The sequence below is a fragment of the Sinohyriopsis cumingii genome, chromosome 12, assembly GCF_028554795.1.
Source record: "Sinohyriopsis cumingii isolate HCF-2022 chromosome 12, ASM2855479v2, whole genome shotgun sequence".
Classification (NCBI taxonomy): domain Eukaryota; kingdom Metazoa; phylum Mollusca; class Bivalvia; order Unionida; family Unionidae; genus Sinohyriopsis; species Sinohyriopsis cumingii.
Genome location: NC_142972.1, coordinates 112,633 through 127,448, shown reverse-complemented (window position 1 = coordinate 127,448; position 14,816 = coordinate 112,633). Strand labels below are relative to the sequence as shown.

Below are 14,816 nucleotides of genomic sequence, written 5' to 3'. Positions count from 1 at the left end.
TTGTATCAAACCCATGCAAATTATTTCAGTAAGTAGTGCATATCTAACTATGAGTTATATCAAACCCATGCAAATTATTTCAGTAGTGAGTGCATATCTAACTATGAGTTGTATCAAACCCATGCAAATTATTTCAGTAGTGAGTGCATATCTAACTATGAGTTATATCAAACCCATGCAAATTATTTCAGTAGTGAGTGCATATCTAACTATGAGTTATATCAAACCCATGCAAATTATTTCAGTAAGTAGTGCATATCTAACTATGAGTTGTATCAAACCCATGCAAATTATTTCAGTAGTGAGTGCATATCTAACTATGAGTTGTATCAAACCCATGCAAATTATTTCAGTAAGTAGTGCAGATCGAACTATGAGTTGTATCAAACCCATGCAAATTATTTCAGTAGTGAGTGCATATCTAACTATGAGTTATATCAAACCCATGCAAATTATTTCAGTAAGTAGTGCATATCTAACTATGAGTTGTATCAAACCCATGCAAATTATTTCAGTAGTGAGTGCATATCTAACTATGAGTTGTATCAAACCCATGCAAATTATTTCAGTAAGTAGTGCATATCTAACTATGAGTTATATCAAACCCATGCAAATTATTTCAGTAGTGAGTGCATATCTAACTATGAGTTGTATCAAACCCATGCAAATTATTTCAGTAGTGAGTGCATATCTAACTATGAGTTATATCAAACCCATGCAAATTGTTTCAGTAGTGAGTGCATATCTAACTATGAGTTATATCAAACCCATGCAAATTATTTCAGTAGTGAGTGCATATCTAACTATGAGTTATATCAAACCCATGCAAATTATTTCAGTAAGTAGTGCATATCTAACTATGAGTTGTATCAAACCCATGCAAATTATTTCAGTAGTGAGTGCATATCTAACTATGAGTTGTATCAAACCCATGCAAATTATTTCAGTAAGTAGTGCATATCTAACTATGAGTTATACCAAACCCATTCAAATTATTTCAGTAAGTAGTGCATATCTAACTATGAGTTATAACAAACCCATGCAAATTATTTCAGTAAGTAGTGCATATCTAACTGAGTTATAACAAACCCATGCAAATTATTTCAGTAAGTAGTGCATATCTAACTATGAGTTGTATCAAACCCATGCAAATTATTTCAGTAGTGAGTGCAGATCTAACTATGAGTTGTAACAAACCCATGCAAATTATTTCAGTAGTGAGTGCATATCTAACTATGAGTTATATCAAACCCATGCAAATTATTTCAGCAAGTAGTGCATATCTAACTATGAGTTATATCAAACCCATGCAAATTATTTCAGCAAGTAGTGCATATCTAACTATGAGTTGTATCAAACCCATGCAAATTATTTCAGTAGTGAGTGCATATCTAACTATGAGTTGTATCAAACCCATGCAAATTATTTCAGTAAGTAGTGCATATCTAACTATGAGTTGTATCAAACCCATGCAAATTATTTCAGTAGTGAGTGCATATCTAACTATGAGTTGTATCAAACCCATGCAAATTATTTCAGTAAGTAGTGCATATCTAACTATGAGTTGTATCAAACCCATGCAAATTATTTCAGTAGTGAGTGCATATCTAACTATGAGTTATATCAAACCCATGCAAATTATTTCAGTAAGTAGTGCATATCTAACTATGAGTTGTATCAAACCCATGCCAATTATTTCAGTAGTGAGTGCATATCTAACTATGAGTTGTATCAAACCCATGCAAATTATTTCAGTAAGTAGTGCATATCTAACTATGAGTTATATCAAACCCATGCAAATTATTTCAGTAGTGAGTGCATATCTAACTATGAGTTGTATCAAACCCATGCAAATTATTTCAGTAGTGAGTGCATATCTAACTATGAGTTATATCAAACCCAAGCAAATTATTTCAGTAGTGAGTGCATATCTAACTATGAGTTATATCAAACCCATGCAAATTATTTCAGTAAGTAGTGCATATCTAACTATGAGTTGTATCAAACCCATGCAAATTATTTCAGTAGTGAGTGCATATCTAACTATGAGTTGTATCAAACCCATGCAAATTATTTCAGTAAGTAGTGCAGATCTAACTATGAGTTGTATCAAACCCATGCAAATTATTTCAGTAGTGAGTGCATATCTAACTATGAGTTATATCAAACCCATGCAAATTATTTCAGTAAGTAGTGCATATCTAACTATGAGTTGTATCAAACCCATGCAAATTATTTCAGTAGTGAGTGCATATCTAACTATGAGTTGTATCAAACCCATGCAAATTATTTCAGTAAGTAGTGCATATCTAACTATGAGTTATATCAAACCCATGCAAATTATTTCAGTAGTGAGTGCATATCTAACTATGAGTTGCATCAAACCCATGCAAATTATTTCAGTAGTGAGTGCATATCTAACTATGAGTTATATCAAACCCATGCAAATTATTTCAGTAGTGAGTGCATATCTAACTATGAGTTATATCAAACCCATGCAAATTATTTCAGTAGTGAGTGCATATCTAACTATGAGTTATATCAAACCCATGCAAATTATTTCAGTAAGTAGTGCATATCTAACTATGAGTTGTATCAAACGCATGCAAATTATTTCAGTAGTGAGTGCATATCTAACTATGAGTTGTATCAAACCCATGCAAATTATTTCAGTAGTGAGTGCATATCTAACTATGAGTTGTATCAAACCCATGCAAATTATTTCAGTAAGTAGTGCATATCTAACTATGAGTTGTATCAAACCCATGCAAATTATTTTAGTAAGTAGTGCATATCTAACTATGAGTTGTATCAAACCCATGCAAATTATTCCAGTAGTGAGTGCATATCTAACTATGAGTTATATCAAACCCATGCAAATTATTTTAGTAAGTAGTGCATATCTAACTATGAGTCGTATCAAACCCATGCAAATTATTCCAGTAGTGAGTGCATATCTAACTATGAGTTATATCAAACCCATGCAAATTATTTCAGTAGTGAGTGCATATCTTACAATGAGTTATATCAAACCCATTCAAATTATTTCAGTAAGTAGTGCATATCTAACTATGAGTTGTATCAAACCCATGCAAATTATTTCAGTAGTGAGTGCATATCTAACTATGAGTTGTATCAAACCCATGCAAATTATTTCAGTAGTGAGTGCATATCTAACTATGAGTTGTATCAAACCCATGCAAATTATTTCAGTAAGTTGTGCATATCTAACTATGAGTTGTATCAAACCCATGCAAATTATTTTAGTAAGTAGTGCATATCTAACTATGAGTTGTATCAAACCCATGCAAATTATTCCAGTAGTGAGTGCATATCTAACTATGAGTTATATCAAACCCATGCAAATTATTTTAGTAAGTAGTGCATATCTAACTATGAGTCGTATCAAACCCATGCAAATTATTCCAGTAGTGAGTGCATATCTAACTATGAGTTATATCAAACCCATGCAAATTATTTCAGTAGTGAGTGCATATCTTACAATGAGTTATATCAAACCCATTCAAATTATTTCAGTAAGTAGTGCATATCTAACTATGAGTTGTATCAAACCCATGCAAATTATTTCAGTAGTGAGTGCATATCTAACTATGAGTTATATCAAACCCATGCAAATTATTTCAGTAAGTAGTGCATATCTAACTATGAGTTGTATCAAACCCATGCAAATTATTTCAGTAGTGAGTGCATATCTAACTATGAGTTGTATCAAACCCATGCAAATTATTTCAGTAGTGAGTGCATATCTAACTATGAGTTGTATCAAACCCATGCAAATTATTTCAGTAAGTAGTGCATATCTAACTATGAGTCGTATCAAACCCATGCAAATTATTCCAGTAGTGAGTGCATATCTAACTATGAGTTATATCAAACCCATTCAAATTATTCCAGTAGTGAGTGCATATCTAACTATGAGTCGTATCAAACCCATGCAAATTATTTCAGTAGTGAGTGCATATCTAACTATGAGTTGTATCAAACCCATGCAAATTATTCCAGTAGTGAGTGCATATCTAACTATGAGTCGTATCAAACCCATGCAAATTATTTCAGTAGTGAGTGCATATCTAACTATGAGTTATATCAAACCCATGCAAATTATTTCAGTAGTGAGTGCATATCTAACTATGAGTTGTATCAAACCCATGCAAATTATTTCAGTAGTGAGTGCATATCTAACTATGAGTTATATCAAACCCATGCAAATTATTTCAGTAAGTAGTGCATATCTAACTATGAGTTGTATCAAACCCATGCAAATTATTTCAGTAGTGAGTGCATATCTAACTATGAGTTGTATCAAACCCATGCAAATTATTTCAGTAGTGAGTGCATATCTAACTATGAGTTGTATCAAACCCATGCAAATTATTTCAGTAAGTAGTGCATATCTAACTATGAGTCGTATCAAACCCATGCAAATTATTCCAGTAGTGAGTGCATATCTAACTATGAGTTATATCAAACCCATTCAAATTATTCCAGTAGTGAGTGCATATCTAACTATGAGTCGTATCAAACCCATGCAAATTATTTCAGTAGTGAGTGCATATCTAACTATGAGTTGTATCAAACCCATGCAAATTATTCCAGTAGTGAGTGCATATCTAACTATGAGTCGTATCAAACCCATGCAAATTATTTCAGTAGTGAGTGCATATCTAACTATGAGTTATATCAAACCCATGCAAATTATTCCAGAAGCAAATACATATCAAACTATCATATAACACGATGATGTTAAGTAACAATGACATAGTCTATTCTCAAAGGAAAATAAATTGGTCATGCAACCATGGATCACATCCGGCAAATAGAGGGGGACAAGAGTACAACCATGGGTCACATCCGGCAAATAGAGGGGGACAAGAATACAACCATGGATCACATCAGGCAAATAGAGGGGGACAAGAGTACAACCATGGATCACATCAGGCAAATAGAGGGGGACAAGAGTACAACCATGGGTCACATCCGGCAAATAGAGGGGGACAAGAATACAACCATGGATCACATCAGGCAAATAGAGGGGGACAAGAGTACAACCATGGATCACATCAGGCAAATAGAGGGGGACAAGAGTACAACCATGGATCACATCCGGCAAATAGAGGGGGACAAGAGTACAACCATGGGTCACATCCGGCAAATAGAGGGGGACAAGAATACAACCATGGATCACATCAGGCAAATAGAGGGGGACAAGAGTACAACCATGGATCACATCAGGCAAATAGAGGTGGACATGAGTACAACCATGGATCACACCAGGCAAATAGAGGGGGACAAGAGTACAACCATGGATCACATCAGGCAAATAGAGGTGGACATGAGTACAACCATGGGTCACATCAGGCAAATAGAGGGGGACATGAGTACAACCATGGGTCACATCAGGCAAATAGAGGGGGACATGAGTACAACCATGGGTCACATCCGGCAAATAGAGGGGAACATGAGTACAACCATGGGTCACATCCGGCAAATAGAGGTGGACATGATTACAACCATGGGTCACATCAGGCAAATAGAGGTGGACATGAGTACAACCATGGATCACATCAGGCAAATAGAGGTGGACATGAATACAACCATGGATCACATCAGGCAAATAGAGGGGGACAAGATTACAACCATGGGTCACATCTGGCAAATAGAGGTGGACATCAGTACAACCATGGGTCACATCCGGAAAATAGAGGTGGAAATGAGTACAACCATGGGTCACATCAGGCAAATAGAGGTGGACATGAGTACAACCATGGGTCACATCCGGCAAATAGAGGGGGACATGAGTACAACCATGGGTCACATCCGGCAAATAGAGGGGAACATGAGTACAACCATGGGTCACATCCGGCAAATAGAGGTGGACATGAGAACAACCATGGGTCACATCCGGCAAATAGAGGGGGACAAAACTACAACCATGGATCACATCCAGCAAATAGAGGGGGACAAGAGTACAACCATGGATCACATCAGGCAAATAGAGGTGGACATGAGTACAACCATGGGTCACATCCGGCAAATAGAGGGGGACAAGAGTACAACCATGGATCACATCAGGCAAATAGAGGGGGACAACAGTACAACCATGGATCACATCAGGCAAATAGAGGGGGACAACAGTACAACCATGGATCACACCAGGCAAATAGAGGGGGACAAGAGTACAACCATGGATCACATCAGGCAAATAGAGGGGGACAAGAGTACAACCATGGATCACATCAGGCAAATAGAGGGGGACAAGAGTACAACCATGGATCACATCAGGCATATAGAGGAGGACAACAGTACAACCATGGTTCACACCAGGCAAATAGAGGGGGACAACAGTACAACCATGGATTACATCAGGCAAATAGAGGGGGACAACAGTACAATCATGGATCACATCAGGCAAATAGAGGGGGACAAGAGTACAACCATGGATCACATCAGGCAAATAGAGGGGGACAAGAGTACAACCATGGATCACATCTGGCAAATAGAGGTGGACATGAGTACAACCATGGGTCACATCCGGCAAATAGAGGGGGACAACAGTACAACCATGGATCACATCAGGCAAATAGAGGGGGACAACAGTACAACCATGGATCACATCAGGCAAATAGAGGGGGACAAGAGTACAACCATGGATCACACCAGGCAAATAGAGGGGGACATGAGTACAACCATGGATCACATCAGGCAAATAGAGGGGGACAACAGTACAACCATGGATCACATCAGGCAAATAGAGGGGGACAAGAGTACAACCATGGATCACATCAGGCAAATAGAGGGGGACAAGAGTACAACCATGGATCACATCAGGCAAATAGAGGAGGACAACAGTACAACCATGGATCACACCAGGCAAATAGAGGGGGACAAGAGTACAACCATGGATTACATCAGGCAAATAGAGGGGGACAAGAGTACAACCATGGATCACATCAGGCAAATAGAGGGGGACAAGAATGCAACCATGGATCACATCCGGCAAATAGAGGGGGACAAGAGTACAACCATGGGTCACATCCGGCAAATAGAGGGGGACAAGAATACAACCATGGGTCACATCCGGCAAATAGAGGTGGACATGAGTACAACCATGGGTCACATCCGGCAAATAGAGGTGGACATGAGTACAACCATGGGTCACATCAGGCAAATAGAGGGGGACATGAGTACAACCATGGGTCACATCAGGCAAATAGAGGGGGACATGAGTACAACCATGGGTCACATCCGGCAAATAGAGGGGAACATGAGTACAACCATGGGTCACATCCGGCAAATAGAGGTGGACATGATTACAACCATGGGTCACATCAGGCAAATAGAGGTGGACATGAGTACAACCATGGATCACATCAGGCAAATAGAGGTGGACATGAATACAACCATGGATCACATCAGGCAAATAGAGGGGGGGACAAGATTACAACCATGGGTCACATCTGGCAAATAGAGGTGGACATGAGTACAACCATGGGTCACATCCGGCAAATAGAGGTGGAAATGAGTACAACCATGGGTCACATCAGGCAAATAGAGGTGGACATGAGTACAACCATGGGTCACATCAGGCAAATAGAGGGGGACATGAGTACAACCATGGGTCACATCCGGCAAATAGAGGGGAACATGAGTACAACCATGGGTCACATCCAGCAAATAGAGGTGGACATGAGTACAACCATGGGTCACATCCGGCAAATAGAGGGGGACAAAACTACAACCATGGATCACATCCAGCAAATAGAGGGGGACAAGAGTACAACCATGGATCACATCAGGCAAATAGAGGTGGACATGAGTACAACCATGGGTCACATCCGGCAAATAGAGGGGGACAAGAGTACAACCATGGATCACATCAGGCAAATAGAGGGGGACAACAGTACAACCATGGATCACATCAGGCAAATAGAGGGGGACAACAGTACAACCATGGATCACACCAGGCAAATAGAGGGGGGCACAAGAGTACAACCATGGATCACATCAGGCAAATAGAGGGGGACAAGAGTACAACCATGGATCACATCAGGCAAATAGAGGGGGACAAGAGTACAACCATGGATCACATCAGGCAAATAGAGGAGGACAACAGTACAACCATGGATCACACCAGGCAAATAGAGGGGGACAACAGTACAACCATGGATTACATCAGGCAAATAGAGGGGGACAACAGTACAATCATGGATCACATCAGGCAAATAGAGGGGGACAAGAGTACAACCATGGATCACATCAGGCAAATAGAGGGGGACAAGAGTACAACCATGGATCACATCTGGCAAATAGAGGTGGACATGAGTACAACCATGGGTCACATCCGGCAAATAGAGGGGGACAACAGTACAACCATGGATCACATCAGGCAAATAGAGGGGGACAAGAGTACAACCATGGATCACATCAGGCAAATAGAGGGGGACAAGAGTACAACCATGGATCACACCAGGCAAATAGAGGGGGACATGAGTACAACCATGGATCACATCAGGCAAATAGAGGGGGACAACAGTACAACCATGGATCACATCAGGCAAATAGAGGGGGACAAGAGTACAACCATGGATCACATCAGGCAAATAGAGGGGGACAAGAGTATAACCATGGATCACATCAGGCAAATAGAGGAGGACAACAGTACAACCATGGATCACACCAGGCAAATAGAGGGGGACAAGAGTACAACCATGGATCACATCAGGCAAATAGAGGGGGACAAGAGTACAACCATGGATCACATCAGGCAAATAGAGGGGGACAAGAATGCAACCATGGATCACACCAGGCAAATAGAGGGGGACAAGAGTACAACCATGGGTCACATCAGGCAAATAGAGGGGGACAAGATTACAACCATGTATCACATCAGGCAAATAGAGGGGGACAAGAGTACAACCATGGATCACATCAGGCAAATAGAGGGGGACAACAGTACAACCATGGATCACATCAGGCAAATAGAGGGGGACAACAGTACAACCATGGATCACATCAGGCAAATAGAGGGGGACAACAGTACAACCATGGATCACATCTGGCAAATAGAGGTGGACATGAGTACAATCATGGGTCACATCCGGCAAATAGAGGAGGACAAGAGTACAACCATGGATCACATCAGGCAAATAGAGGGGGACAACAGTACAACCATGGATCACATCAGGCAAATAGAGGGGGACAAGAGTACAACCATGGATCACACCAGGCAAATAGAGGGGGACAAGAGTACAACCATGGATCACATCAGGCAAATAGAGGGGGACAAGAGTACAACCATGGATCACATCAGGCAAATAGAGGAGGACAACAGTACAACCATGGATCACACCAGGCAAATAGAGGGGGACAAGAGTACAACCATGGATCACATCAGGCAAATAGAGGGGGACAAGAGTACAACCATGGATCACATCAGGCAAATAGACAGGGACAAGAATGCAACCATGGATCACCAGGCAAATAGAGGGGGACAACAGTACAACCATGGATCACATCAGGCAAATAGAGAGGGACAAGAATGCAACCATGGATCACACCAGGCAAATAGAGGGGGATAAGAGTACAACCATGGATCACATCAGGCAAATAGAGGGGGACAACAGTACAACCATGGATCACATCCAGCAAATAGAGGGGGACAAGAGTACAACCATGGGTCACATCAGGCAAATAGAGGGGGACAAGATTACAACCATGGATCACATCAGGCAAATAGAGGGGGACAAGAGTACAACCATGGGTCACATCCGGCAAATAAAGGGGGAGAAATCTTAATCAAAATGACCAACCCAAATTTTCCTACACAAAACCAGAAAAAAACATTTCGTTAAGGCTTAAGGAACCACAGTGGCTCAGTGTTTGGCATGCCATTCTTTAAATCCTTCCCAGATCAGACCACAGTGGATGATGTGGTGTGTATCTGGGCAAGAGACCTGACTTGCTTCAGCAAACAGCCTTACATGTGTTGATGTGCCAACAAACTCCCAACCAATCAGCCACTCAATTATTTGTACATATCCCATACTCCTCTTCAACTGAAAAAACATCCATCATTTTATTCAGACAACTGCCTGCCTTATCACCACCACATTATTAAAATTATTAAAATATGTGAAGCTCATGCAGTTAAGTAGCAAATAAACTTGTACATATCAAGGAATGTACAAATCAAAACAATAAAACAATCCAGTACTTTGATAACCAATTACTTCTCGACAAAAAGTGGTTAACGACAATATTATCCATTTTAAAATCAGATGAATGGCTTTGATCACACAGAGAACGTAAACCAGAGTGTAAGTAACGATTACACACCTCCAGTAGCTCCAGTGGTCATTGTAAGGATTACTTATCATGTGGAAAACAAATTCACACTAAACTGATCTTCACAATAAATTGTTAGAAGTCTTATTTTGCAATTGTTTTTCTTTAAATTTCAACTAAAAATCTTTTTAAAGTGTAAAATTATAACTTTAAATTGGTACTAATTGACCTGTAATGCATTGTCGTACCATTAAAGAAACCAACCAACCTACCTAGTGTGAAAGGACATAAAACAATTAAAAAAAGCATCATTTTATCAATATCAAAGTAGACGCACTGCTGACAAAAACATCAGATCATTTTTATTAAATATTTTAAAATTATTATTCTTTAAATCATCCCTAGAAGCCATATTTTACTGGGTGACACAGGCTTTCAGTAATTTTGGAATCACAGTTTTTAGTACAAGCACACTTCATGCATCATAAACACAAATATTCATCCATGTTAGTAAAGTTTAAAATGCAAAATCACAGTGTCCTTCTTTGTTTGTATGGGTATGTACTAACAAAGATGAATCCAATTATTAAGTCAAATGACTGGAAAATAAACAACATGAAATTATTGAAATTCAAATACAGCTTATATACAAGTTAGTGAAAAATGAAATGGAAGTCACAAAGACCTCTTTTTACAATAATTGAATGATTCTAGTGTTATGGATATTTAATATGCATTGTTTGTAAGTTATCTTTTCTAATTTTTATTTCACTATATGCTATGGGTAACAAAATATTGTATGTAGTAGCTTACCTTGTCCAAAATCAATGACAATTTTGTAAACAACTTTTTATCTGTGAGTGAGGATCTTTATCTTAAGCCGAGTCGAGGACAATGTACTTTTTTATAGTTAGACTCGATGATGATTGTCACATGCTTAATCGTGGTTTTGGTGATGGACACTAATTATAACTAAGATCCTTGAAAATCAATGTACTTTTGACCCTTATCCAAGATCCTTGAAGAACAATGTACTTTTGACCCTTATCCACGATCCTTGAAGAACAATGGACTTTTGACCCTTATCCAAGATCCTTGTAGATCAATGTACTTTTGACCCTTATCCAATATCCTTGAAGAACAATGTACTTTTGACTCTAATCTGGGACTCTTTTCATGTCTAAGTTGAAAATATAAATCTTGTTTATTTCAAAATCAGTCATTCGTGCTGTAAGATCTAAGCAAAATCGGTGGTATTATTGTTGTATCTAGTAATTCATTTGGGATGGAATTTACTTATTCAAATTATTTAATTCATGCGATTCTTCTCTGGAAATAAAATGTACTCTTCAAAAATAACCTTCTTGGAAACAGGCATGAATTTATGGTGACATTTCAAATAAGGATGTGATCTTGGATGTTATTCGTATGTTGGCATACCAACACTACAAAGGCCATCACAGGTACATCAACATTTCAAGCACTGGATTTTTATTTGTATTTCCACTATTTCTTATGTTGGCATACTACCACTACAAGGGCCATCACAGGCACATCAACACTTCTAGCATTGGATTTTAATTTGTATTTCCTCTCAGTTTATTCGGAACTTTAATCATTATTACTTATGTCTGTAATTCTATGACTATTTGGGATTTAATTTGCAATATCATAAGAACAAGTAGGTTGTGAGAGTTGGGTAGTCATATGAATAGCAATGCAAATCGCTGAGTTCCAGGTCAAATTTCATCATTGCAGTAGTTTCATCTCGTTTATCAGAGGATCAAACAAACAACGTATGTTAAATTCAAAATTTCCAAGAAAATAAAACATCTTCCTATCAATTTCATGCATGTATGGCTCAATGTAATGTCATTCAAGTTTGCTATGCCAGCTGGTAAGTGGCTAGTCCTACAATGTAAGACATAGTACATGTTTTTGTTTTAGTGCTATGTCTTACTATCCAAATAATGACCTTGTATAGCATGTTCCGATGTCAATGACATCAGAATGAGTAAATTTCCAAGTTTCAGGAACATCTCACACACTTGGCGGCCTATATTGACACTCTTCCACTAATTTATTTGTAATTAATATACCTACTGTGCTGTCTTTAACCTGGCGAAATGAAAATGATACTAGCAAATGGACGCATTTTCACGATCTGTTGACATACATTTTATATGTTTCTTGAATGAAACGAAACGTTGCTTACAGTTCCAGTAGGCATAATATATTTGTATTCATTTCATTAAAGAATATTTCAACTTAACCTGATTTTGGCATTCAAGGCTTTCATCGCTTTCCAGCCAACTGAAATGTAGACCAACAAAACTTGAAAACAGGTCCAATTCTTTTGTGAGAATTTGAATTTATTACAGAAAAGACATTAAAGTCTGACTAAAACATTATGACTTTACTTTGTAGAAAAGCGTCGTTATTTTAGTTGTCAGTTCTGTAAAATATTCCTGAAAATTTGACTTTCGTAACGATGTTAGGTGACATCAAAACACACTACACAGCGTCGTTAGTTAGGCTGTAAGACGCCAACAACATAAATATCAGCGTCGAGGTCTTACATGTAGGACTAGTAAGCGGCTACCGCATTGTGTCGGCAAATTTCAACTTATCGAAAGACAAATAACCCTGACCCTACACCATCATATAAACATCGAAAATGGGATGGGAAGGGTCACAGGAAACTCGAATTAACTCAAGTCCAACTCTTTTGTAGTTATCTCGAAAACACATAACATACGTTCACTACATATTACTTTTAGGTTTCCTAACTTAACTATTATTGTCATTTAAACTTCTTATGTGTTTCTGATGCAGAACAAAGTGAATAATTTTCTAGCCTGTTATAAACACTATAACTTACGTTTTTGGACCTGCAGAACATTTTGCCCTCTGTCTTTCTGCTAACCTTGCGTTATGGTCAACAATTTGAGATGTTGATCGCTTTGAAAATAGAGCATCAAGGATATGGCTTTTTATAATTATTTTAAAGTAGTACTAAGAATTTTAAAATTGCGCAGACTAACCTATTTTCATTGTTAGACGCATTGAGCGACAAGCTGGGTGGGGTGTAAAGGATTGTGACGGACGAAAGTTATACGCAATTTTCATACATTATGCAACCTGGCGGATACACATTCGTGGTATGTACCCCCCCCCCAATACATACACGCTTATCAACCAAGCTGGAACAGATTAGCAAAAGAACACGCCATGTTACAAAATATAATGAAACAATTAATGAACGATGTATAAGCGAACGTAAAATCATTTCTGAATGTTATTTAAACACAGCATGAAATTTGTATGAATAAATTACCGTCAAGGTCCCCTTTGTTAAATTGTATATAACAAATCTGTTGTATGTATCAACTAGAGCTGCAGATATGTGAGTTTCAAACCCCTAATTAGATTGATTATTATGTATGATAGGATCTTAAGTTGTGACATCCCTAATGTAATACACACTGGGGGATGTGTGAGGCCTGGGCCTGACGTCCCGCTCGCCAAAGGAAAGTGACGCGTCTCTCACAGCCTATCCTTTCCAGGTGTAGTGATCTCCGCGGACTACTGTTTGGCTCTGCTGGGCAGGAGGTTACTTGCATATGGCCTCGCCTACACTATTGTGTCCGCAGCAGCACCTTCACGCGGGGCCCCCTGTTTACACAGAGCATGCTGTGTGACGCGACCTCGTGCTAGGCGGTATAACTGGGTGGCAAACTGGGCTCGTTAGCTTTGGCTGGCAGCCAGTCTAAGAGAAGGAAACTCTGACTCCAAACCCGGGCAGATGAAGCTCGTGGGCCTTGTCAGGCAGTTCGTCTAGGAGAATGAAACTCTGATTCTAAACCTACCAAGTCTCAGCCATTGGATGATGGCTCCGCTGACTTGTGGATATCTTCGGGAGACGGAAAGGCTGCAGGAGTAAACCCAGACAGAAAATCCGGAGTGGAGCCCGTAAGGCAGCTGGGTGTCAACTACGACTTCCTTCCGGCAGCTCATAACATCCGAACTAGTGCCAAATGTCATGCTGAGTATTCCTTTGGACCCCACCAGCAAGGACGAGAGGGAGATCCTGACGTCTGGGCAGCCCAGGATCTCCATACTCTACGCCCAGGCTTGCGCCCTGATGAGGTCACTCCAGTCTCGCTACTGAGTTAGGAAACAACACGGAAGCTGACAGTTTACGGTTTATAAGTCCCACCCGATTGACGTAGGGAAGGGGCGCCACGGGTCATCTTCGACGGTGGGAGGGATCATCGTGTCCCACTGGTAGACTACCGCCCGCCTCAAGTCGGGCAGCCGTGGTCAGTAAGGTGTTGACCCGCCATCGTCTGCATGCTCCATTCGGTGTCTAGAGCTCAGTGTTGCTCAGCATGACAAACAGACGGTAATTCCACACTAGACAAAAGAAACAAGAAACCAATAAAGAAGACTTCAGCTCTTCGATTCGCCAAGCTCGAACGTGCGCACCATGTGCACAGGCATCTATGACG

The 14,816-nt window shown here is 39.5% G+C and overlaps 1 protein-coding gene across 1 annotated transcript in view; it reads right to left on the bottom strand.

Annotated features, from left to right (window-relative positions):
• The window catches only part of LOC149785895 (acetyl-CoA acetyltransferase, mitochondrial-like), a 78,093-nt gene extending 64,756 nt beyond the window's left edge, over positions 1-13,337 (bottom strand). The window contains exon 1 of the mRNA XM_089976104.1: positions 13,187-13,337. Within this exon, the coding sequence (XP_089832230.1) occupies positions 13,187-13,207 (21 nt within the window). The 5' untranslated portion in view covers positions 13,208-13,337. The remainder of the gene's footprint in view (positions 1-13,186) is intronic.
• Between the last annotated feature and the right edge of the window lie 1,479 nt (positions 13,338-14,816).